This window comes from Euprymna scolopes, chromosome 24 (genome assembly GCF_053919585.1).
Source record: "Euprymna scolopes isolate OS-2025 chromosome 24, ASM5391958v1, whole genome shotgun sequence".
Taxonomy (NCBI): domain Eukaryota; kingdom Metazoa; phylum Mollusca; class Cephalopoda; order Sepiida; family Sepiolidae; genus Euprymna; species Euprymna scolopes.
Genome location: NC_136505.1, coordinates 86793750 through 86820351, shown reverse-complemented (window position 1 = coordinate 86820351; position 26602 = coordinate 86793750). Strand labels below are relative to the sequence as shown.

At 33.6% G+C, this 26602-nt stretch overlaps 1 protein-coding gene across 2 annotated transcripts in view; it reads right to left on the bottom strand.

Moving 5' to 3' along the window:
* The window catches only part of LOC145246818 (uncharacterized), a 583451-nt gene that overhangs the window by 240962 nt on the left and 315887 nt on the right, over nt 1-26602 (bottom strand). For both annotated transcript variants that reach the window (XM_080108645.1, XM_080108646.1), the window contains exons 7-9: nt 25680-25805; nt 19226-19348; nt 6481-6603 (exon numbers count right to left, since the gene is read on the bottom strand). In XM_080108645.1, coding sequence (XP_079964771.1) covers nt 6481-6603; nt 19226-19348; nt 25680-25805 — 372 coding nt within the window. The remainder of the gene's footprint in view (nt 1-6480; nt 6604-19225; nt 19349-25679; nt 25806-26602) is intronic.

The window sequence follows — 26602 nt, the reverse complement described above, 5'->3', positions numbered from 1 at the left end:
CTTTCAATCAACCGAGAACCACATCCGTTTATATAAAACATATAAGATATTAATGGATATATACTCAAGAGTCAAAACAATGAAAAGAATATGCTGTTGTCACAGAGCTAGTGATCACATCTAAAACCAGGCCAAGACGGCATCATGTCAGAGTTCTTGATAATTTTACAAGTCATATCCAGGCGTGTTTATAATAATAAAAAAAAACGATAAAAGATTGTTGGGCATTCATGATTGAAACTTGGTGGTCAAGTCAAGCTCAGACTGAAGCTTATTTGTATCTAATATGGTTGGATGACAAAGAGATTAGTGTTGGGACGATTAATCAGAAAAATCTTATTTTAATTTCAGATTCCAAAAACGATTTTTTTGTTTAAAGTTAAATTTTCTAAGGCTGTAACTAATGATAAATATTTATTGATCTTAAACTAGCAGTAGAATGAAAATTTGTAGATTATAATATAATAATGAATTTTCATAAAAATGGCACAAATAAAAATAGCACAAGTGGAAAATACATAGGAAAATGGCATAAGTTAAAACTATGGATAGAAATGTCACAATCAGAATCTTGGATACAATACATTAAGGAAAAAACATTAACAGTTTGTCAAATTAAAAAAAGTTCTTATTTTAAAGTAGATACAGATTTACTGCTATTCCTCAACCCCCCCCCCAAAAAAAAAAATGAAATTCTGTTGTTTTCGGTTTATTTTAAAATTGGAATCAGAATCAGTAATTGCGTCAGAATTGGAAGTTTAAAACATTTGGAATCAGAAATTTAGAAAAGAATCTGTAATTGTATCAGAATTTGGAAAATATTGGAATCGTCCCATCACTGTTAATAATTCAATAGTGGCATTTTTGGAAGGGGGGAAAGCAAAGGTCACACTGTATTTTAACAAATGTAAAGATTATTCATCAATAAAATTATAATTTTTCAAATTTTAATCAATATAAAATACAAACTTTTAAAACTTATTATTAACTTGTAAATCATAAAAAAAATATAATTTTGATGAAATAAAAATGATTTAATATGAAGATCTTTTGGATTGGATTTATTTGCATTATTTTTTGTTTAAAACAGTTATCTTTATCTTTATTGTTTTTATGCTCACAAAGTTTTGCTCATTCCATTCTGCGGCCTTCTTTGAGTGTTTTTATTTTTTTTTCATAGTCGATAATCTTCCAGGAATTTTGAAGAGAAACATCTTGGCAGGAATTTTGAAGAGAAAGATTGGCAGGAATTTTTGAGATGGTGATTAATTATTTGCATTATGTGAACTACTGTTCTCATCTTGAATGTTTTTGTCACAACCTTTCGACCGATTTAACCTCCGATCTTTTCAGGTATATCTTGTTAAAATCGGCAATCTTTCTGTTAAACTTGGTAATCTGCATGGAATTTCGTAATGGATTAAGTAAAGAGTAAAATTCAGTTAGAAGTTTTTGGAGGTCGAAGGGTCAATCGATAGTGTGGATGATACTTAGAATATAACTGCTGATTATTTAAGATTTCTACCTCGTCATGGCGGACAGAACAAGAACATGCCACCCTGTGTATTTAGTAAAGGGTTCTGCTTGAAATTCCATGTTTGAAATTCTTTTGACAGAAAGATTCCCAAGTTCAACAAAATACATCGGAAGAAGGTCGGAGGTTACATCAGCCAAAATAATATAAGAATAACACGCAAGATAAGAATAGTAGCTTGAATAAAATAATACAAAAGATTGTTAAAAATTAAAATAAAATGGTCAACCATAGTTGGGGGTAACCCGAAGGCTCCCTTTTCATCAGCTTCTACATTGAAGTGTAGGGGAGTGTGCTATCTCCTTCTTAGGATTGCTCCACTTATTCTTGATCTTCACATCAAATTTATTTGAGTGATTATCAAAGGAGCATCAAGTACGATTTCTTTTTTAACTTTTAGTATGCCTAGATCAGGGACTGAACCCCGGTCTCCTGGCCCATTAGCAAACCAATAAAAATGAAATGGGGAATGCGAATAGTCTTGGATCAAATAAACTTTTCTCTTTTACGTTCTGTCGGTGGCAGGGGTGGGTGGGGAAGGAGGATACCAACTATCACAAAAAACACGAGAAGAAGGCCAGAGATTGCAGCGACCGAACCAATGGAAACTGATCGTAAAAGTTATTTTATTGTTCATTATCACCTATATTATGCCATCCATCCGTGGAATCGTTAATAAAATTCACAATCCTTTCTACAATACAATCATATTTGGTCCAAAGAAATTTCAGTATAATTTCAGATTAATATTTTTCAGAGGTAAAGCAATTAATGAAGTTTTAACGAAATTCATACAAGAGTGCTCAATACCGAAGTAGGGCAATATATACTTTTTTATTTGTTTTACATAAGCAGTAATATGTCGCTACACATTCATGAGCATGTTTCGATCAGCTAGTTACTAGTGACTAGAGATCTCTTTAGGCGATGCAGCGAATGCAAAAGCTGCGTTTGTAATCATTACGGACTCAGCTTTTGTATAAGCTATATCACACGAAGAGATCGCTAGTAACTAGTAACCAATCGAAACATGCTCATGAATGTGTAGCGACATATGAAAAATAAATAAAACGCGTATATCTATATGGCTTGTCCTCCAAGTTTCAGTCATGAATGTTCAACAGTCTTTTATTCCCGTTACATGATTTGAAGACATTTTGGTAACCCCTCCTAGAGATTTATCTGATAGAGTAATGTGGCATTTTTCTTATTTTTTTTATGGAAATCGATCCAGACAAAGCATGAAGCCACATGATGTAAGAAGCTATTTATTCATTAACTTATGCCAATTTTATCTAAATTGATTGTTATGTTATGATCTATACATTTTATTTCTACTGCTAGTTTAAAATCAAAGCCATCCTTAAACTATACTGAAACAATATCATATTCTAAATGATCATAGCTTAAATCAGGGCAGTTCAAAGATAGAAGCCTGTCAAAGCTATTGACAGCTTTATATGTCGTTCCCATATATATTTGAATAGTGATATAACAAAGATTGCTGGACATTCACGATTGAAACTTGGTGGACAAGTCAGGTATAGATTAAATTCTATTCGTACCAAATATGATCTGATTGCAGAATGTATGGTGAATTTTATTTATGGTTTTATAGCATATTTTAGGGTCATTCTATATCAATTAAAAATATATAAAAATTGTTTAACAGTTTTATCTTTAATGGCATAAATAATTGCAATACAAATAATCAATTAAAACATTGTTCTAGCCTAAACCATTAATTATCAAACACATAATAGTTCTTATTTTTCAGTTTGTAAAATTTAATTATTATACATTAGCAAGCTATAATAATTATCGTTTTTGAAAATAATTTTTCATGAAATTTAATTTTCATTAAATAAAAATTCATTAAATTTTAATGATTTTTTTTAATGATTTATTTAAACAATATGATTTTATATGATAACATGCACTATATCTTCTGATTTTAATGAGTTTGTTTTTAATTGAATCAATTAAAATGCCATGAAATACTTACATGAAAGCATCTAATTTTTAATAAAAATTTGATAAAGAAAAATGATAATAAATAAAACACTAAATATAAAAAATATATTCATTCTTTAATACGACAGAGGTTCATGTGAAAATTAATCACTTTTACTACAGGAGAACAAATGAATCATAATACTTGACATTTGCATTTAATTCAAACCAGAAATTATTTTACATTTTAGTAGTTTTGAAGTGTCAAGGACGCAACTTCATGATAGATATTTTAATCTAATAGTGATAGTATTTTAGAGACAGTACTGACACCCCTTTTTATACAGTGAACTATTCCAAATAGTATATCAATCACAATGAGGTAGCCTCGGTGAGTAGGAGGAAGCTGTCCTACTAATACAACCGGGCCGTTTCCCGTATACATTACAAGCTAATTATCCATCTTGTAACTATTTATTACCTTGTTCACTAACAATAATAAATCTTTGATATTTGTTTGTTGGCTATTCAAGTTATTATTAAATATCTTTGGGAAACATTATAAAATAGATTTAAAAAATGGTTGTTTCTAACACCAAAACCGTATTTTTTTTCGTTTATGAAGTGATGTTCATTTAAAAAATAAATTCTTCTTTTTTCTGGCTTCTGGTTCTTAAGATGTACCATTCATGTGCTATTTTTTGAAAGCTTTAACCCTTACGCTACGTTGGCCGTTCAGTTTTTAACACCTTCTTTTTACTATTACAAACAACTGCAACAATGGTGTCTTATAGGACTATGGACTTCTTCTTTGCCTTAACTGCATTAATCAATGAATGAAACCCATGCTTTAAACCCATGTTTGAATGTTTGTATTGTTTTTTGATAAAAATTCTTTTTCAAAAACCCTAGACTTGATTTTATGCGATGTGAAAAATATCCCACACATCGTAGACAATGTGTGTAAAAATACTATCGTAGCCCAAACTTGCAAACTTGCAGAAGTTGCGAATCAAATCACTGCATTAACTCTTTTTCCCGTCCGTGAATGACAATGCGTTAACTATCACTTTTCACTAACTTTGTGGAAGCAAAATGCTCATTTAACGTCATTTGACATCAGCATTTTGGTTTCTCATACCAAAATGTATAACTCTAATTTCTGGAATCAGGTCGTGAAATTTTCTTTGACGTTTCCTTCTTTCTATCTTTTTGGCTGTTGTAAAAGATTCGTGTCGGTTGTGCACTTCTGATAACATGTATCATTTGGATGTTATTTTCACAAGGTTTCGGCCGATATAACTCCCGACCTTCTTCAGATGCATTTCATCGAACTTGGGAATCATTATGCTGAACTCGGTAATCTGTACAGAATTCCAAATCGAACCCTTTATTGAATCCTAGTGATCGATTGATGAGCATTCATTAAGAATCCGTGGTGTAATAATAAATATAAATGTTAAGCCATAATCAGTTTTAAGTGACCATCTTCTGGAGGTTAAAGATTCGATTCTTATGAGACCCGGTACTAAGAATACAATTACGAAGCATTGAAGACTTCTACCCGGTCATGGCTGAGGAATAAGAGAAAACTACCCCTATGAGTTAAATAATGCGTACTGTTCGTACTTCCATAAAGATTCCCGGGTTTAACAAGTCGGAGGTTACGGCGGTGGAAACGTTGTGAAAATAACACTGAAAATGAGAATAGCAGTCCAAATGATACAAATTAACAATCGAAAATAATTCCATGTAACATATTAGACCAAGTTCAGATTAGGAATTAAGATTCAGGGCTTTCATTTCATGTTTTTATTTGTGTTGTACATGTCTGAACTGGACGTTCTCCGATATAAAAAAAAATGATAGAGCCTCGTTTTTATTTATAGAGTAACGTCAGTGAAATGTTTTAATAACGGAAGATAATTTATGAATGGTTATTAGAAAAAAAAACAACGTAATTTATAAGGCTTTCAAACTGACAGATAGAGAATAATTTCTGGTTTATCTTTTAAACTCCTAAATCAATTTTCGCATGCGTCACTGTCATATCAAAGAACCGACGTGTTCGCCACTTACCCAGATGTGAAAAATTAGTAAGTGCAAAATGATTTCTAATCACAGGTGCAGAGCTAACAAGCAGTGAACTCTAAAATCTTGCTTTCCGATTACAATTTTTTTTCTTTTCAAGAACGAATTTTTAAATAGACATTTTGATTTACGTTAAATTACAAGATAAATTTTTTTTTTTACTATTTCATAAAATAGACCCACAGTTTACTAATCGCGCAATAATCTTGTCTGTAAGTAGAACTGACATCCTTGTTTATTTTGTAAACCTTTTTCCAACCAAGTTGTGTAAAAGCAAATCTCATTTAAAATATCTACATATATTACCCTAGAACAACAGAGAGTTCTATTCAAGGCCGATAACTCTCATTTGTGATTTACCAAAATAAGAGAGAATATATAAAGGTCTCGTATACATGTCGCCAGATGAATAAAACACCTTGGTGTAATACCGGAAGCAATCAAAGCAACAGTGGGTGTTTTAAAATAATCAAGGAGTTTCAAGTCTTTCAGCAGAAGACATCCTTCGTCAAGCTGCCCTCATCGGAGCTGGTCGAGCTTTGATACGATCTCTACTTTTAAATGTCTGGCAGACATTTACTGTTTTTAGTGGACAAGCATAGACCAAGCTGCCTCGCACATGATTGGATGTTACGAAACATATGAACAGATGGGATTCACCAAGTGTTTTAGTGGTTCATTTTTTACAGTGGTACAAAATTTAATGGTGGCTAAGAATAATGAACAGTATTTTTGGTGGCGGGCAGAGCATTCATGTTATTAAATATAAAAAAATATAAATACAAAAAAAAAAGGATAGGGAGAATAGAGAATAGTTTAGACCCTTGCTTATTTATAGCAACGATGTATATTGGAGAAATATAAAGGAAAGAGTTTGATCGTTGTGTAGATGTATTACTTACTGTAGCAAGATTTGCCATCGGTTCCAAGTTGAAATCCGGATGTACACATGCAGACATAGGATCCTTCAGTGTTAAGACATTGTTGAGCACAGTCACCCATATTGCGAGAGCATTCGTCAATATCTGAAAAGAAATGAGAAAAAACAAATAGTTATTTGATTCTGACTAGCCAATGAATTACTATGTTCTTTACATAATGAAAATGAAATTCCAATCAATTTCATCGTGTTCATATTATATCCAGTCATATTTAATATATATATATATATATATATATATATATATATATATATATATATATATATATACATATATATATATGTATATATGTATATATATATATATATATATATATATAAGCTGAAAGTTAGTTTCCATTTAAATGGGAATATAAATCCCTGTTTAATGTCAAATTATATTCAGAAAAAAGCACATTTTCAAACACAATAGGATAAGGCAGTTTAAAATTGAAAACATAAACAGCAACGTAACTATTTTCTTGTCTTCTATATCTTGAGTTCGTTATCGTATATCTAAGACCAATGCCAGCAAAATGAAAAAGAAAGAAAGATATCTTGTTTTGATAAGCACATGTATTTGTCGAAAGTCTCAGCTTTCATAATAAAGGACCTTATTCTTTTAAAAAATATGCATGCACTAGTTGGTTGTCAATGTATATAATTAAATATGTATTTTTATTTAAATATTTTAAACACACATATGAGGATATCTGAGTTTTATCCATCTTGTCATCTGGCAATTAGGAAAATTTCGGCTTGTTCTTATTCCGGAAAGATTCATCCGTCTCGTTTGAATTGAAAAGTCTAAAATCGATGTTAGAATAAGAAAAAGTCAGAATGTCTTTTAATTCCATGATGAACGAAACCTAGTTATTCACAGCAGACACGATAATTTATGGTATTGAAAGATTACGATTAAGTAATCTGCTGATTTTTTAATAAATTGTTTATATATATATATATATATATATATATATATATATATATATATATATATATATATATTATATCTTTTTCTAATTAAGCCGATGATGAAGGTTCTCATACTGGATTTCTCTTTCTCTCTTTTTACTATTAACTCCCATTGGACTGGGGACAGACTTCTCTTTGGGCTACTGCACTGCTCGGAAAAAAACAATTTTCATTATTACAGCTGTTTTGAAGGCTTTCCAATCGGATCATATGCATCGTCACGCTGGACTTATTTTGGAATCAATTTTCTCTAACGAACTATTTTGCATTTCGGATCAACTTGAGAAGATTTTCATGCAAGCTGAAATTTTTTCACTCTTTATTTGGGAATTTATAACTAAAATGAATTGCGGTTTCATTAATGCCTTGACTAGCAAATTCTAGCATTGCTACAATATAATTTGCTGATTTCTTTATGTCCTCTGATGAGAAGAATAACAAGAATAGCATTCTTTGAAACTCCGCGGAATAAGGACTTTGTAAATTGTTTTTTGGAGTATTCAGTCGAACAATAAATTTTGATTGTAAAATTCAACTTACAGTTTTAATTTTCTTTCTCTTATGTATATATATGCGTGTGTGTGTGTGTGTGTCTGAGTGAGAGAGAGAGAGAGAGTGTGGGAGAGAGAGAGAGAGAGCTTGAAAGTCTACTAGGCACTATTTTCGAGTCTAAGGTTTCTCTGTACAGGGATTTTTCAGGACACTGTAGCAGGATACGTTTACCTACAAATAAACCCCGACTAAATGTTCAAAATATTCAACATCACATTTTGTATTCACAGCCCAAAATAAGATCTCCTCGCTATGGCTAATCCACACTGGCTTTTACGATGAATGGTGCATCTTCTCTAAGTAACCTAACTTCAAGTACCAACACGAAGCTGGATACTCCACCAGACTAGAGGAATTCTTGTCCTGGAATCCAGTAAGATCACAAAAAAGATATACAATAACATTTAAATGGTCAATTGGGAGAGAAACATTATGTTCACAACTTCTTTACTAATTCAGTATTTGTAAGGTAAAAGAGGACTGTAATGAAATATTCCAATAATTTTGTATCTTATAAAGAGATAAAGTCTAAGGCTCAGGATGGAGGCCTTTGGATTTCTGAGAATTTCAATGGCAGTAATGTGAAACAAGCGGACCATTTAGGAATTGGTGTACCGATTAGAGAACTGTGGGAAAATCAGAAGGGAGAGAGGGTCAAAGTTCTCCAAAGAAATTCGGAAATCTTATTTGTACCGACAGAAAGAAATTGATAAAAACGTTAAATCTCTTTGGGGAACTCCCCCCCCTTCTGTTTTTCCCCTCCTACGCGGTCACATTTTCATCGTCTTGTACTCGTTTATTGAATTGTTTATTTTAATCGTCTTTCAGCACTTTAGATTATAAAAAAATACCCCATTGCTCTTTATTTAGTTTTTTAGAGAATAATATTAGTTTCCATTGAATGCTATCGATTTTTTCTTGATGAGATGATAGCCGAAAGAGCTATTCGGCTTATGTTTAAAAATATGTATGAATTGTTTATATATATATATATGTGTGTGTGTGTGTGTGTGTGTGTGTACGTGCGTGTGTTTTCCAGATCTCTTGCTCAAAATAGAATATAGACCACCACTTGTTGACTCATCATATGTTCTCTCTCCTCTCTATACATATGTATTTTGATATATGTATGTTTATATATAACGTGATTTGTACATAGATATGCTTTAGCGTGTCTAGACACAATATGGTAGGTGTAAAACATATCATATTCATATACAACAGTTAACTTTCCCGCTCTCTCTCTCTCTCTCTCTCTCTCTATATATATATATATATATGTATGTATATATATATATATATATGTATATATATATATATGTTTATATATATATGTTTATATATATATGTATATATATGTTTATATATATATATATGTTTATATATATATGTATATATATATATGTATATATATATGTATATGTATATATATGTATATATATATGTGTATATGTATATATATATATATGTATATATATATTTATATATATGTATATGTATGTATATGTATATATATATGTATATATGTATATATATATATGTATTTATATATGTATATATATATGTATGTATATATGTGTATATATATATATATATATGTATATATATATATGTTTATATATATATGTTTATATATATATGTATATATATGTTTATATATATATATATGTTTATATATATATGTATATATATATATGTATATATATATGTATATGTATATATATGTATATATATATGTGTATATGTATATATATATATATGTATATATATATTTATATATATGTATATGTATGTATATGTATATATATATGTATATATGTATATATATATATGTATTTATATATGTATATATATATGTATGTATATATGTGTATATATATATATATATATATATATATATATATATATATATATATATATGAGTTATCTTAATGCAATCTCAGATTTTTCCTTGTTTGTTATTTTAACACATTGACTCTAGTTTTTATGAAATGTTTATACAAACTTTCATTTGTTTTCTTTCTTTCAATTATTTCTTGTCTCGCCCTCGGGACCAATTCTGATGACACATTGAGATTCACTTAAAAGTACACCAGACACGACTAAGCGACCATTGCGACTTCGAGTTTTCAAGCAGCCATGACGTCATCGATGACGGGACAAACGTTTTCCAGATGCTTCGCTCCGAATAGCAAAACGAGACAACCACTTAGCCCCCCACACCTCTTATCCATACTCTCCCTCTCATTTCCTCCCCTTGTTTTCTTTCTCTTTCTAAAGGTGGCGACAAATTTTGTTCAGATTTACGAAACATGACGTTTGTTTGGAAAGTTTTCAGACGGAACAAAATGATCCGTTAATGAAACGATGTTTTAAACTTTTTTTTAGATGAGGATTGATAATTTTGATTTTAATTATTTGAACTACTAGTCTCATCTTGGTTGTATTCTTTTTTTAGTTAATGTACGGGGTGCCTTCAATAAGTTTCCAAACTTTTTTGTAATGGCATTTAAAATTTTCGTAGACTCTTGAAAATTCAGTATGTTATTGCTATACATCTTATAAGATGACTGACAATTGTTTTTATTATTTCTGGTTCAAATGTACAGCTACAGCACGAATTGGAACACGCCCTACTAAAGCCTGGTTGTCACAGCTGTTGAATATCAAACATGCAATCTGGAGTGAAGAACGATATGTAAGAAAATTCCGTTTTAAACTTGAAAAAACGCCACAGTAACGTATGGAACGCTTCAGACTGCTTTTGGACCATCTTTCATGAATCAAGAATCAGTTTTTAAGTGGCATAAGAGATTCAAGAAAGGCAACGAATATGTGAAAGATTATGAGAGGCGTGGGAGGAGTAAGGAAGTCAGAACACCAAAGTTAATTGGCCAAATATAGAATTTCATGTATAAGGACCGCTGCGTATCTGTAGAAACAATAAGTGCACAGTTTGATATAAGTGTTGGAACTGTACAAACACTTGTTCACGAGAAACTGAAGATGCGGAAGAGTTGTGCGAATGCATCAGTCAACAACTCCATCCTTGTCACAAACTATTAGGCCAAGATGAGCATCAAGACAGTCCCTCACCCTCCCTATAGACCAGACCTTGTTCCCTGTGACTTTTGGTTATTCCCTTAGTTCAAGGAAAACCTTAGAGGCTGTCGTTATGAGACAACTGAGGAGATGAAAGGGCCGCAACGATGGTCATTGATATACACACACAAGAGGACTTCCGTGGGCCTTCCAGAAACGGTATAACAAGTGCATTGAAGCCGGAGAAGATTACTTCGGTGGTGACTAGAATTTCACGCAATAAAAGTGCACATACGAAAAATGTCTAGAAACTGTGGAACTCTGTTCCGTCTGCCTGCTCCCCTCCGGACTACAATTTGGATGTCTTCAAGTCCAATGTTAACAAATTCCTAATGAACCGCCCCCTTAAGTAAACACTTCAGCAAATCTCCTCACTAACTTAATGTACTTGCAATAACCCTTATCCCTGAGTGGCTTCCGGGCCTTGATAAGTGGTGATCACTTTGTAAAAAAAAAAAAAAAAAAAAAAAAACTTATTGAAGGCGAATCGTAATCTTTCAACCTTCTTCAGGTATATCTTTTCGAACTTAGGAATCCATATGTTAAACAATATATACTTTATATATTATGTTATATATTATATGTTATATATTATATAATATATAATATATGTTATATAATATATTATATATGTTATATATTATATATGTTATATAATATATGTTATATATTATATATATTATATATTATATATGTTATATATACGAAGGTGTTCTAAAAGTAATATCACCTATTTCTGTTCCGCCCGAATGGATCAGACGTGATTGCAAATGTAATTGTTATGATGACTGAATTTATTCATTCATAAGCTGAAAGTTTCATTTCTCTGTTGCAGATATTGACGGCGCGAAACTCTAAAAAAGCAACACCTGTCATGGAAGTGAGTTAGAAGCAGAGATTTCCTCCATGCAGAAAAATTTAACCTATCAAAATTCACGGATGTCCGTTGAACGTTTACAAAACCGATGCAGTTAATGTCAGTTAATTAGGAGAGGGGTTCGTCGATTTCAGAGTGGTTAAAGTGACAAGTGACAAAACGCGCTCTGGACGCCCATGCACAGCGATCACCCTAGAAAACTGTGCTTCACGACCAAGTTATCCGCTCTGAACGGCGTATAACTGTGAAGGCAATGTGCGTGGAATTGAATGCGGGTGTCAATGCCCCGGAAACAATGTTGCCATCCGTAGGACACAGCAAAGTGTGTGCCAGGCGAGTTCCAGGAATGCTTACGCAAGACCAAAAGGAACAGCTATCCGTCAGGAATTGTTGAACCAGTACGAAGCCAATGGTCACAAATTCTTGGACCACATCGTTACTGGCGACGATACGTGAAATCTCTTAAATTTTCAGATTTTAAAAATTATCAGCAATGAAAAAGCAAGCTTCACAGACGTCGGTATCAAGTGTTTATTAAAAGGAAACCATTTGCATAATATATATATATATATATATATATATATATATATATATATATATATATATATATATAACTACTTAATTTACTCACATAAAATTAATATACGAAAGTATAGATTTATGCGTAAACTTTAAGTATTTACTTCAAAAATGATCAATACGTAGGTAGAGCTAGTTAGTAATTTATAAAATATATATGGCGATTAAGCTACACTGAATATTCGGCGTTTCATCCACTCTAGGATTCGTCAGGCTTATGCGCATAAGCCTGACGAATCCTAGAGTAGATGAAACGCCGAATATTCAGTGTAGCTTAATCGCCATATATATATATATATATATATATATATATATATATTGCCCGCTTTATCATGCATTTACTCGTTATAAAACGGCCATTAATTTCGATGTGCAATCTTCTTTTTTTTTATTACATCGACAAAATGTAAAGTGTAGAAAGCGTGAAATGATAAAAACGGACAAATAAATACGAGACTTTCGAAAGTTTTCTGCATAATTAAAAACTTTCTGCAAAACGATATTCTATCGCTAGTCACACACCCAAAATGAGTAAGCTTCAAAGATACGATAAAGACAAACACGACCCTACTATAATGGATAGTCGTTGCCGGCATAAGAGCATTTTAAATCGAACTCATGGAACATTCTTCAAAAATATTTTTGAAATATCATTTTAGCATTATGCGATCCAAACATTATTTGCTTTAGGACCGTAACGAATAACTCGCTGTTGGCATGTCGTAGAAGTGTTGTATTGATGGCACGCAGCAGTAGTAGTAGTAGTAGTAGTATGTAAATAGTTTTTCTTTGCACTAATTATTGTTGGTTGTAACTGTAAACGTGATGGAGAAAACAGTAATAAACATATTTTGCTGGGAGGTTTGCATTCATATTTCTTCTTTGTTGAACTCGTTATCGTTGTTTACATTATTTATGTAACATAGCGCGGGTGCGCGTATGTAAATGCATGAGAAATGACGTCACCGGTAGGGGGAAAAGAGACTATGAAAAAAAAAAAAAAGACTCAGATTTCGACAGAGAGGAGATAACGTTCGAAATCTCGGGAGAGATGCGGAGAACGTTCTACATCACGTGGGTGACGTCACGCATGTAACGAGAAAGAAATGAATATCGTTGTACCAACCAAAAAGCGAGTCGGAGTTATTTCCTCTTCTTTTGTCCACATTGCGACTGAGGCCACAACGTTAGATTTAGTAATGTTAAACAATTTTCGCTTATCAAACTGTAGGTTCAAACTCCGCATGTAAATTTCTTTCTTTTTTTTTTTCATTAACTGCAAATAATTTTATAAGACTTGAACATTTACATGTTTCTTTTTGAATTAAACAATTTTTTTTTGCATGACGTAATTTCTCAATGTTTTTTTTCGTTAACTAGAAAGACGTTTATATAAAATAATTTTAACAATAGGTTCTATAGAGTACAATGCAGAATAACATATATTTTGGACTAAGACATATATATTTTTGCATGAAGACAGGTGAAGTTACTTCCCGGACGAGTGCACGGATTTCGATGACAATAAAAATATAGGAGTGTGAAATATTCGTTGGTATAATATATATATATATATATATATATTATACTAGTAGGGACCCGTCGTTGCCCGGAATTGAATGATGATCAACGCATATGCGGTCTCAAATATATATATATATATATATATATATATTCTGAATATCGCCTTTTAATAAGCGTTTTTACGTTTCTGAACTTACTCATCTTGACTAAACTCTCCTTTTTTATTTCGTACATTTTTAACGATTTTTCGTCTCTGATGAGTTGTATGATAACCAATGGACTATATTTTCCATCATGACAATGAAACACGTTTAAAACAATGCTGAAAAAAATAGGCATTCATCTATAGGTAAAGAATAAAAGATATTAAAAACTAAAAAAACAAAATAGGATTTTGTTTTTTTAGTCACTGAAAATGTTAGGAGTAAATACTTTTCGCATGTATTACGTTGTCCCAAAAGTTAATAAACACTTGCGAAAAATTGAATTTTTATGCAATTTTTAATTGGTTTATTTTTGCGTTTGTGTTGTTGTAGAGATCTTCATCCTTCTATTCCAGATGACACTTAATAAAATTGAGCCGAGAGCCTTAATTCAATACTGCTGGAAGCGAGGTTTTTCAACCAAGAAAATCGCAGAAGAGATTGGTGGTACCAAAGACGAAGGAACGATTGCATATTCGGCGATCTCAAAGTTGTACAAGCGTTTCGATTCTAGCGATATGAGTCTTGAAAATAAGCCTCGTTCTGGACGTCCGTTAAAGTTAGATGATCGAGACTTGCAAGCCGGGTTGGACATTGCGCCTTCATTGAGCACTAGAGAATTGACTGAGGAGCTTCAGTTGGCAAATCGATAATTCACCAAAACTTGAAGAAACTTAATTTTGTTCACAAAAATCACGCGAACTCATAAGCCAACAGACGAGTTGAAATTTGCCGTTAATTGCTCACCAATTCATTAAACGAGCATTTTTGGAAGCGAATTCTGATATTAGACCAGAAATTGATCCATCTGATCCAGCAAAATCGAGGCAAGCGATGAGTTCTGAAAGAGTAAGAGACACGGGCGGTTTCTAAACAAGATCGATTCGGCAAGAAAGTCATGTTGTGCGTTTGGTGAAACTTTGAAGGAATCGTACATTTTGAGTTGGCTCCAAATGATGGTGTCATCAGTGTCGAACTTTACTGTAAGCAACAGGAGCTGGTCTACGACAAGTTGAAGCAAAAGTTCTGATCAACCGAAATGATGCAGCAGGACAATGCCAAAGTACATCCCGCCAGGAAGAGACAAAAACAATTTTAAAGAGCTGAACGGTGTTGAGATTCTGGCACATTCATTCTACAGTCCTGATTGTGCTCCATTATATTAAAGCCTTTTCTGTTCAATGCAACACGTTCTCAACGGTTGCCGATTTGATTCAGTTGATAAAGTCGAAAAAGCGTATCAATAGTTCTTTGATTCGGAGCAGAGTGAATGGTACTTTGACCAGATTCGAAAGATTGATGGCAGAAAGTCTTTGAAAATGATGGTCTTTATTTTGAGGATTAATTTTTTTATGTTATTACTTGGTGAGTAAAATTTCAAACTTTACAAGTGTTTACAAACTTTTGTGACAACCTAATATAATGGGCATTTTACATTTTCACGCACTTTATTAATTACAATCTAAAAACACGTTAACATTTTAATTTCTAGGATGATGGGCCAAATGCAATATTAAATCGTTTTGGAGTATTAAAATAATTTGAAACGCTGTTGATAAAGTTCGCCCATTTATTTTTATTATCGTTTAAGTTTGAATTCGTGTTACATTTTTTTTAACGGAAACCATAAATCTATCACATCATGCTGCGGCTTTAATGTTCTAAGCTCTAATTACAGCAAATCCAAATAGCTCATTGGCAGAAGCTTAAAACGAAAATATTTAGGTTTCGGTTTCGATTTCCGGTTATGGTATTTGATTTATATATTAGGAATTAATTATTTACTATTAATTGAATATTTTCTATTTCTTAAGATACATTTCGAAAATGAAACAAATTCTGTTATATATTTATTACGCTAAAATAATTGCGATTAAAAAAATCTCTCCCATTTCCTTATATATATATATATATATATATATATATATATATATATAAGTTAGAAAAGCATTTCATCCAAGGCATGAAAATTGTTAAACAAAATTTTTTACTATAGGCTTTAAAAATAAAGGTACAAGATTCAATTTGAAATTTATTTATCTTCAAAGTGCACTTTTATACATTTTACAAAGTAAGGTATAAAAATTTAATACCTTACTTTGTAAAATGTATAAAAGAGCACTTTGAAGATAAATAAATTTCAAATTGAATCTTGTACCTTTATTTTTAAAGCCTATAGTAAAAATATTTTGTTCAACAATTTTCATGCCTTAGATGAAATGCTTTTCTAACTTGTATCGTATCTTTTTAAGATTATATTTTATTTAATTTATTAATTTGGATGAAAAAAAATGAATGTGGTTTTGCATGTATTTATAAAAACTCTCCTACTCTCTATTTCAGTTTGTATTTCTCCTCACATCACGACTCATTTTTGCACTCCCTCTTTGTATTATTACAGGTCTGAATATTCTCTCTGTTTCAGTTTGTATTTATCCTCACACCACAACTCTTTTTTGCAACTCCCTCTTTGTCATACATGTCTGAATATTGAGAAAATCTGAATTTTTTAAACAAAAACTTTAAAATAACTTTTTTAGATTAAATTTTTTAAAACTTCTTTCACAATAGAAAATCTTTACAATTTAATAAGGAACATATTTCATATAGGTTTCATTAAAAATATTCAGTAGATAACGAGAAAAATAGAGATGAAAATTTCAAAAGGACTGTATAACTAATTACGGTCAATAGTAGTCCTCGCCAGCGAAAGTCTTTGTTATTGTTATTCTATTATTATTTAAAACATTTTGTGTCCTTCTCTTTCGCGCAAAGACTAATAATAACATAATACAATATATAATCATAATATAATATATAATTATAAGAAAACGTACTACGCGAATCTATCCATGTTTTGACGTTAAATTTCAAAAGGACTGTATAACTAATTACGGTCAATAGTAGTCCTCGCCAGCGAAAGTCTTTGTTATTGTTATTCTATTATTATTATTATTATTATTATTATTATTATTATAATAATTATTTAAAACATTTTGTGTCCTGGTCTTTCGCACGAGGACTAATATATACCGTACTTTGGGGTAATTGCGCCAACTAGCTAACCGTGCTCTTTTGGCAACCACGCATATAAAAAGCACTTTTTTTTAGTTGGCACAATTATCTCAAAGTACGATATATATATATATATATATGTGTGTGTGTGTGTGTGTGTGTGTGTGTGTGTGTGTGTGTATCCATCAGTTTGAAAACACTAATCAACGTTGTGCAAGTCTCTTCTAGTCTCACATAAAAACACGCGTTCACATCTCAAGCCATTTTTCTTGTCATACACATACGCGTACACAAACATACGTGCGTACGTACACACACGTACATATATTCACGTTCACGTACATGCACTCACATTCACGTGCATGCACACACACACACAATAAGGTACACACATATACGCACGCATACGCGCACACGTATGCACACATGGGCAACGCCACTTCCCTTTAAAGGAAATCCACACATGCGCAAAAGACCACCGGAAACAACTACAAAAGCAAGAGACCTGAGCTGTTTCCTTCTTTTCGATTCGGCTCCCGAGCTGAGCGGTCGACAGACCAACCGCTCCCTTTCGGGGCGCGCGTCCACGCGCGTCACGTCCTCTGCTACTATGTGTGGGGCAAGAGCCAACAGACAGTACGTACACCTTACACACGTTCTCTCTCCATGGCCTGGATTGACTTCATCTCTCTCTCTCTCTCTCTTTACAACAATAGACTTTCCCTCTCACCAGATAACAGCGAGAGACGCATGCCAAACTAAACACGTGATGTACCCTTTCATTTAATTTGTTTCTTCATGAAATAAATTCTAGTTCGTTTATTTTAATAAAGGCGTTGTTCGTTTCTTTCTCAATTCAATTCATTTTTCCTATTTTGTGCGACTGGGATATATATATATATATATATATATATATATATATATATATATATATATATATATGTATATATATATATATCTACCAGTCCACTGTAATGTATTCATAATTTTTGCTGCTATCAATACTTAGTTCAAATGTATCTTTGTTATATATCCCAGATTTCATATATTCTAATTTTCATATGTTCTAAATTTTATATATCCTGGGTGACTTTTTTGTCCTCGACTTTATATCCTATGTTTTTATATCATAAGTTTTTATATCATAAGTTTTTATATCATAAGTTTTTATATCATAAGTTTTTATATCATAAGTTTTTTTTATAACTTAGTTTTTTTTATAACTTAGTTTTTTTTATAACTTAGTTTTTTTTATAACTTAGTTTTTTTTATAACTTAGTTTTTTTTATAACTTAGTTTTTTTTATAACTTAGTTTTTTTTATAACTTAGTTTTTTTTATAACTTAGTTTTTTTTTTAATATTTTAGTTTTTTATATATCTTCGGTTTTTTAATATCTTCGGTTTTTTTTAATATCTTCGTTTTTTTTATAACTTAGTTTTTTTTAATATTTTAGTTTTTTTATATATCTTAGTTTATTTTTTTTATATATATCTTAGTTTATTTTTTTATATATCTTCGGTTTTTTTAATATCTTCGGTTTTTTTATAACTTAGTTTTGTTTTTAATATTTTAGTTTTTTTTATATATCTTAGTTTATTTTTTTATATATCTTAGTTTATTTTTTTATATATCTTACTTTATTTTTTTATATATCTTACTTTATTTTTTTATATATCTTCGGTTTTTTTAATATCTTCGTTTTTTTTTTATATCTTCGGTTTTTTTTTATATCTTCGTTTTTATCCTAGGTTTTTATATCTTAGGTTTTACTATCTTCGGTTTTTATATCCTAGGTTTTTATATCCTAGGTTTTTATATCCTAGGGTTTTTCTCAAATAAGAATTAATGTTTGTTTTTTGTTAAAATTTTAACTTCTGTTTTTACTCCTCTCTCCCTTACCGATACACGTCCTGCCGTCAGCAGCAATTCGATATCCTTTATAACACTGGCAAATCGGTTTCGATCTGTGGTTGCGGCAAATCTGTTTACATCCGCCATTGTCTTTCTGGCAGGGGTTGACCTCTGTAATAAAAGAAAATTAAGAAAATTAAAAATACGATCGCAATTAAAAACTAAATGCAAAATGAAAACATTTTTATGTGATTGTAATTATCGTTATTTTCGGTTTCAAAAAATTCAAGGATACGACCAATTTAAACGTTGAGACTCAATTAAAAATCTTTTATTGTTTTGTTTAGCAATTTATTAAAATTTTCAAGTGAAAATATTTTTCATATTCATTTGAAAAATATCTACTTTCCTAAAAGCAATTGGTTTCTTAAATGTAGTCATACTTTTTGTGATCTTTTCGTGAAATGTCCATGATTTTAATTGTTATGGTCTTTTTCAGTTCAGAGATGCTGTGATAGGCATAGGAGCTTAAGATCCAGTGAATGTAAAACTCATTCTACTGAGAAGACTATTGCCAAAGTATCCCCATAGTATTGAACAGCGATAAAACAAAGAACAATGTCAAGTATAGAGGGTATCATAATTATTGACAATTTTACTCATCGTGCTTATTAAAACACAGAATATTGGATATCCAGGATGAAACTTGGCAGACAAACTAGACAGAAACTAATTAATATAGTTGGATTGCATAAAGGATTGTGTAGTTTATAAACGATTCCACATTTTAGTCATTTTATGTACAGATAAAACTATCGTAAAATGTAATGCTAACAACGGTCTGTACCCCGTGAATATTCCATGGTTACTTATCATCTTCCATTCTATATATTTTAATAAATAAAACAAATACCAATTAAGCAAAAATCTTTTCCGGTTTTTCGACCACGCAGCGCATTTTCTCTCTCGCCGTATCCGAATCAAAACACGTCCGATCGCTTCCTTTGCTTCACCACACGTTGTCCTTTACGTCCGTCTTTTTTTCTTCTTGTTCCTGTGACGCCAGCGCGCACACACTTGCTTAATGTGCATATGGGCTAAGACGACTGTTGCTGCTAATATTTTCGCTAGTCAGCTATCCTACAGCTGCCGCTGATTTTCTTACACGCGCGCCACACGCGCTATGTTTCAGTTACTATGAAATAATGTGGACACGTTTAGTGTAGAGCTAGTCAGTCATAACCTCGAACATGGACGCATTATGTACATGTAAATGACGATTAATTCTACAATTAATGCAAGGTTTTCTTTAGTTTGAAGAACAATACAACATTCAGAACTATGTAAAAACTAGACTTTTTAGCCTGATAAAAACGAGCAAAAGTTATAGCCCGTTGATATATAATAAGTGCTTTATGCCAAATTAATAGTTGGATATGGTTAAATTTGAGCTCATTTTCCTATCAAATACTAATCCATATTAATCTCGAACGGTGCATCGAACAGACACCATAATACTCGTTTCGCTGCAACTTATCATAACCAAGTCCATACGAAATTTCAGCCAGATCGGCCCAGTCTTCCCAGAGATAACGTGGAACGAACATACAGACAAACTAAGGGTAATACTTTTTTATGGAAATCTCTCCAGACAAAGCATGGAGTCAGTTGATGTAAGGAGCTAAAAAATAGAACTTTAAGATCAAAAGCTTGCCAACAATAAGTGTTAGATGGAATATATTCTGACCCAGAAAACAGCAATTCTTCCCCCTTTATCAGAAACATCGTTCATTGCATATGAGGACTAAAGGGCAAAATAAAACAGGCGAGTTACGAGACTGTCGAAAGAAAACCCAAGAGCCGCTATCTGCTTTATCTGTTTATATATATATATATATATATATATATATATATATATATATATATATATATATATATAGTTTGTGTAGTGTTTCCACCGCCTGCCTCACTTAAGTGAGACAAGTAAATAAGAAGCTTGCCTTTTTTCTGTTGTTCTTGGCCTTTTGGCCGAGATCAAAGTAGAGAGGCCGCCGGTTTTAAACCGGACTTTTGCAAGTGGATTTCTGTAATGTATCGACAACCCATGGCTGTCGTGCAAGTCAACGGAAAGCGCTTGAAATCCTTTGTTATCTCTCGGTCGGTTCGTCAGGGTTGTCCGCTGTCGCCCCTGCTTTATGTCCTGGCTTTGGAGCCTCTGCTCCGCAAGCTGAGACATGGGGAGGCAAATTCGGCCCTGCGCAGAATGGCTCTGCCTGGCGGCTCAGCTGCCAAGGTATTCACGTTCGCCGATGATGTCACGGTCTTCGTGTCGGGCTTCAGAGACATTGAGGTCGTGTCGGAGGCACTCGCACAGTACGAAAGAATCACGGGGGCCAAGATAGACCGCAGCAAGTCGGTAGGACTGCGGTTGGGCGCCTGGAGTGGCAACGCAAACCTCCCGGCGCCATTCAACTGGACAGATGGCCCGGTCCGGATCCTCGGCGTGTGGTTTGGACTGGGTCTCCAGCTTGACAAGAATTGGTTGGAGGTACGGTCAAAGGTGGAGGCTGCAGTCAATTCGTGGCTTTCTAGGAAACTTTCCTTAAAGGGTAGAGCTGAGGCGTGCGCCACTTACGTCTTTCCTCTCATCCTTTACCGACTTGCCGTACTTCCCCTGCCTGCACAACACCTAAAAGCTCTTGTCGAACTCTTGTCCTCGCTCCTTTTGGACAGAGGAAGACTCTGGGTGAGCAGACAGGTCTGTATTCAATGTCCGTGTGAGGGAGGCTTGGGAATGCCGGACTTGAAGTGTCATCGAGATGCTGAGAGGCTGGCCTTCCTGAGCCACTATATGCAAGATGACCAACCGTGGCACCCCGTGGTTACTGCCACCTTCCCCGACCTCGTTCTCGACCCTTCCATCAAGAACCGTTGCAGGCCACTGGGAGAATCTGCCTACATGAAAGAGTGCCGAGCCGCACTAAAACGACTACCAAGGTCCAGTGACCTTGTGACTGCTACCCGTAGGGAACTCCACAGGGATCTAGTGAAGGGGGCCGCCGGCGACCCGCTATGTGCGTGTTTGGCTTGGCAGCAGAGTGAGATCCGCTCCGCGTGGAGCTAGGCGTCAGGTTCGAGTCATCTGAACAATTCAGAGTTCTCTCTGACCTGGCGATTGGCCCGAAATGCACTTCCACTCAACAACATACAATGCAGTTCCGGGTTTTTGGAGTCGCCTGATTGTCCCCGTTGTGGGATAACGGCCGTAGAAACTACTGACCACGCTTTCTTCGATTGCCGCGAACTCCGCCAGTACTGGTCGTATGTCAGCGAAGTGACGGCTCGCATCGATCCTGAGCATTCTTGCCCAATTACCGTATCCAATGTTGTGGACAACGTGAGGCCGCCGTGGGACCGGGAAAGACAAATGGTCTACGTTACGATCCTGGCCGTGGCGAGAATGGTGATTTGGACGTTGCGTATGCAAGGTTGCTGGGAGGTGTTGTCCTTTTCTGATCAAGATCTGATCGCTTTCTTTAAACACAAACTACGGGTGAAGATCAGATGTGATAGAAGAAGGCTTCATCGCGCGGCATTTGACAGAAGATAGATACATGTGGCAAGTCTGTGTGTACGAAGAGGAGCCAAATTTGAATACCTGTTCCCCGCCTAGGTGTGGAACGCGCAGTTCTGTAAAGTAAATTAAACAAATAGCCTCTCAGCTAGCTGAGTGTGTGTTCCATCCCTCCCCGATTAGGAAGCCTCCAAGATCCCCATCCCCTCTTACCTGCAATTTTTGTTTTAACCCCTTCCTCTAAATTTTACCCATCTTGGAGAGAAAGAAATACAAACTAACCCCCATCCCTTACCCACAAAATTTTCTTTTCTCCATTCACCCCCATCTAAAGGTCCTCCCTACCTAGAGACTGACCCGCAGAAGCGAGGTTCCTTTTACAAACCTAGTGGAACGGGCAGTCTATCAACTAGACGGGTTTGGGAGGGTCCTGCTAATCATCTTTTGTTTTTTCTTCCCCCGCCCTCGACACAAATGAATTATTGTACCATTTTATTGTTACCTTTTTTTGTTTTTACACGTCAACAAAAAATGTTTTAAAAACTGGGGGTTAAGTAGGACATCCCCCAATATGAAAGGGTGAATGCGGTATTATGGTGAAAGAAGATACTAGCTGGGAGAAACTTTTGATTTTGTTTAGTTCTGGAGTGAGAAGGATGACCAACGACCCCCACAATACCCCCTTTTGAGTTGGCCATGTGCCTAAGTTTTTTGTTCATCGTTGATTTTGACTGTATTTTTAACATGAATAAAAGATTTAATATCTCAAAGTGTAGTATCTGTTCCGGCAGATACTGCAAGCAAAGACCATATGTGGGGGCAGCCCCACATATAAGACCTTGGTCAATGTAGGGGCAACCCTTCATACCAATTGTCACTATCCAGCTCCCCTACTCACCGGTGAATTGGTCACCATTTCCCCTTCACTCCTCATATTAAAAATCGGCCCTGTGCCTTATTTGCCCGGTGGGGGAGCAAATAAATACCTTGGCCTTCGGGCAAAGATCAAAGTGTAGTATCTGTTCTGCAGATGCGGTACTTAAGGTAATTTGTCCCAGTCAATGGAGGGGAAACCCTCTTTACTGGGACAATTACTATTTTTTGACCCAACCAGAGTGCCCCTTTTGCCTTTTTTTCGGGGAGCTGGTTTAACCCCACATAAAAACGACCTCGGGTCACATTTTGCTTTGGTGGGAAAGCAAATAAATACTAATAAAGATATCTGCCAGCAATGAAGGCGAGACAATAGAATGATACATTATAACACTAACCTATCATGCGCATTTGCTCGACCAGTCATTCTTTTGGATTTTCAACACTTACATTACACGTTAAAAAATTTTAAAGTGTAAAGGAAGTGTTGAAAATACTAAAGAATAAATCGAATTATAATTCAATTTATTCTTGATCTCCTTTCAAGTCTAGACAAAACCGTCAACTAGTACGTCATAATTTCACTCCTATAAATAAAACTTTCAACAGTAAATAATACTTACGAAAAAGGCAAGCGGAAAATAAGAACGCCTATTTTAAATTTTCATTTTGAACGTTTCAAGAATTTGCAGCTGTGCCAGAAACATTTAAAATTATATCAAAACAACTTTCGTAATCTATAAATACTTTAAATAACATTTTGTAAAGTAAATAACATGTAGATAAAGTAGAAGTTAATGTCGTGACAAATTAAAGATAAGTATTTTTAAAATAAACGTAAAAACATGGTCGTCTGAGGCGTCAAAACATAGTTAACACTAGCTGAATATGTCTGTACCAGACATTTTACAACGTTAAAAATAGATAAGAATTATAGCCTGTTAACAAAACAAATCCGGTGTGTTATATTTTCTCTGCGGCTTGTTGTTCAATGTGCTTTCCAGTCTATGTTAAATCTAAATCGATTTTTGTCACTAATCTACGATATATGCACTTGAAAAAGAATAAAACACTACACAGCTCATTTATAAAAATCTTTTGTTTATTCCACACTGACAACAGTTTTCGATTTAGTATGACGGGTATTTATATCAGTGAAGGCGCGTGGTGAGGGTGTGGTGCGGATGTGTTGGCAGTGAAGATATTGTGTCAGCTTGTTCTCGCTTTATTCTCGCTTTCTGTTGTATCGATTTATATAAGCATTCTTTCATCCTGGAATGTTTAATATTTCACATTGTCTATTGTTTCGACTTTTTAACTTGTATCTTCTCACATATTTCTGATGAAATTATGCATTTCAATAGACAATGGTGGAAAGCTTCGCATTCATCAAATGGAATTAATTTGCCTATGTGCAACCCATCGAATGCCTCTCTGCCTGGGGGTCACCTGCCAAATACCCAACATTAGAATGGGTAGCTTATGACAAATTGATGGTTGAATATGGTTAAATTTATGTGCTCATTTCTGCATTAAATACTAATCAATATTCATCCCTAATTATGCATCGAATGGATACCACAATGCTTGATTCGCTGAACCTTATCATAGCCATAGCTCATACACATTTTCAGCCATGTTCATTAAACTTGGTTTTCTAGTTTCGCTAAAAAAGAAGTTTGTTTGTTTCCCCCAGTTTTCTAACATCAACTGGAATTTCTATGACCAGAGTTCTTTTCCAAGAACACATCACATGTGGAACACACTACCACGAGGCTATTTTTCGCGTCCGTAACATTATCCTCTTAAATCTAATGTTCAACACATTTATCATGAACTGTTTTCATAATCCTATTTTGTTCATTCTAGTCACCATTTTCAATTCTCTTATAATATTCTTCATCATTCGACTGACATCCATCTTATTAACACTTTATGTTTGCATGACTTTTCGCTTTGATAAGTCGTAATTCATTAGAGATATATAAAGAAACAAGCTGATAATTAAAAAAATTGAAAGAAAAAAATTACATAAAGAAACCAAAAGCAAAATACCTTGACAGGATCTTCCATCAGAGCCGAGTCTGTAACCTTCTCGACAAGTGCAGTGGTAGTGACCCTGGAAACCATCAACACAATTGTGCTGACATCCACCATTATTACGGCCGCAACCATTGACAGCTAAAAAAAATTAAAGCAAAATAACATAAAAATTAATAAATATGATTGGTCGCTTATAAGCTCCAAAATGACGGTGAAAAATTAATTTTCGCATGAAGAACCTTAGCAATGCTATTTTTGTCAAATGAGATAAAATCTACAAAGGAAACCAATAGTTTATTTGTTTATGGATTTATGCGAAGGGAGACTTCACAATATTATTATAAAAATATAATAATAGAGGTATTTATTTTTATTATGTTTTTTTTTTTGACAATAATATTGTGGAGTAATTGGTATAAAATGAAAGCTCCCCTCATATTTTTACCTCCACATAAATCCATATCATTGCGCAATGCCTTCAACAGCGGTGTTTATTCTGCATTTTATATAGCCTAATATTAACCCTAACTCGATATATGCCTATACAGGGCTCACAAAGTAGGTCAACGTCGGATGCACGCACTGTTCATAATTAACGGTTTTTCTTTTTTTCTAGCGAAACTTATTTTTATAGTAGTAACGGGACTCCTTTTTATGAAAATAACTCTAGACAATATGTGAAACCACTTGATGTAAGAAGCTAACAAGAACGAAAAATGAGTATCGAGAATAAAGAAAATGTCTATTGGCCTTAGTCTGGAACAAATCGAGATTGTAGGTAGTAAGACCACAGTTATCTAGAAGAGATTTCGAAAAGAATGCCGTTCTTGGAAAGAAGCTGCTGGAATAGGAAACTGTAGAATAACGAGGTATCAAAACAGTTAATTGATGAAGACCACTAGACCAATGAGGAAAACGAACTGGAACAAAGGAAG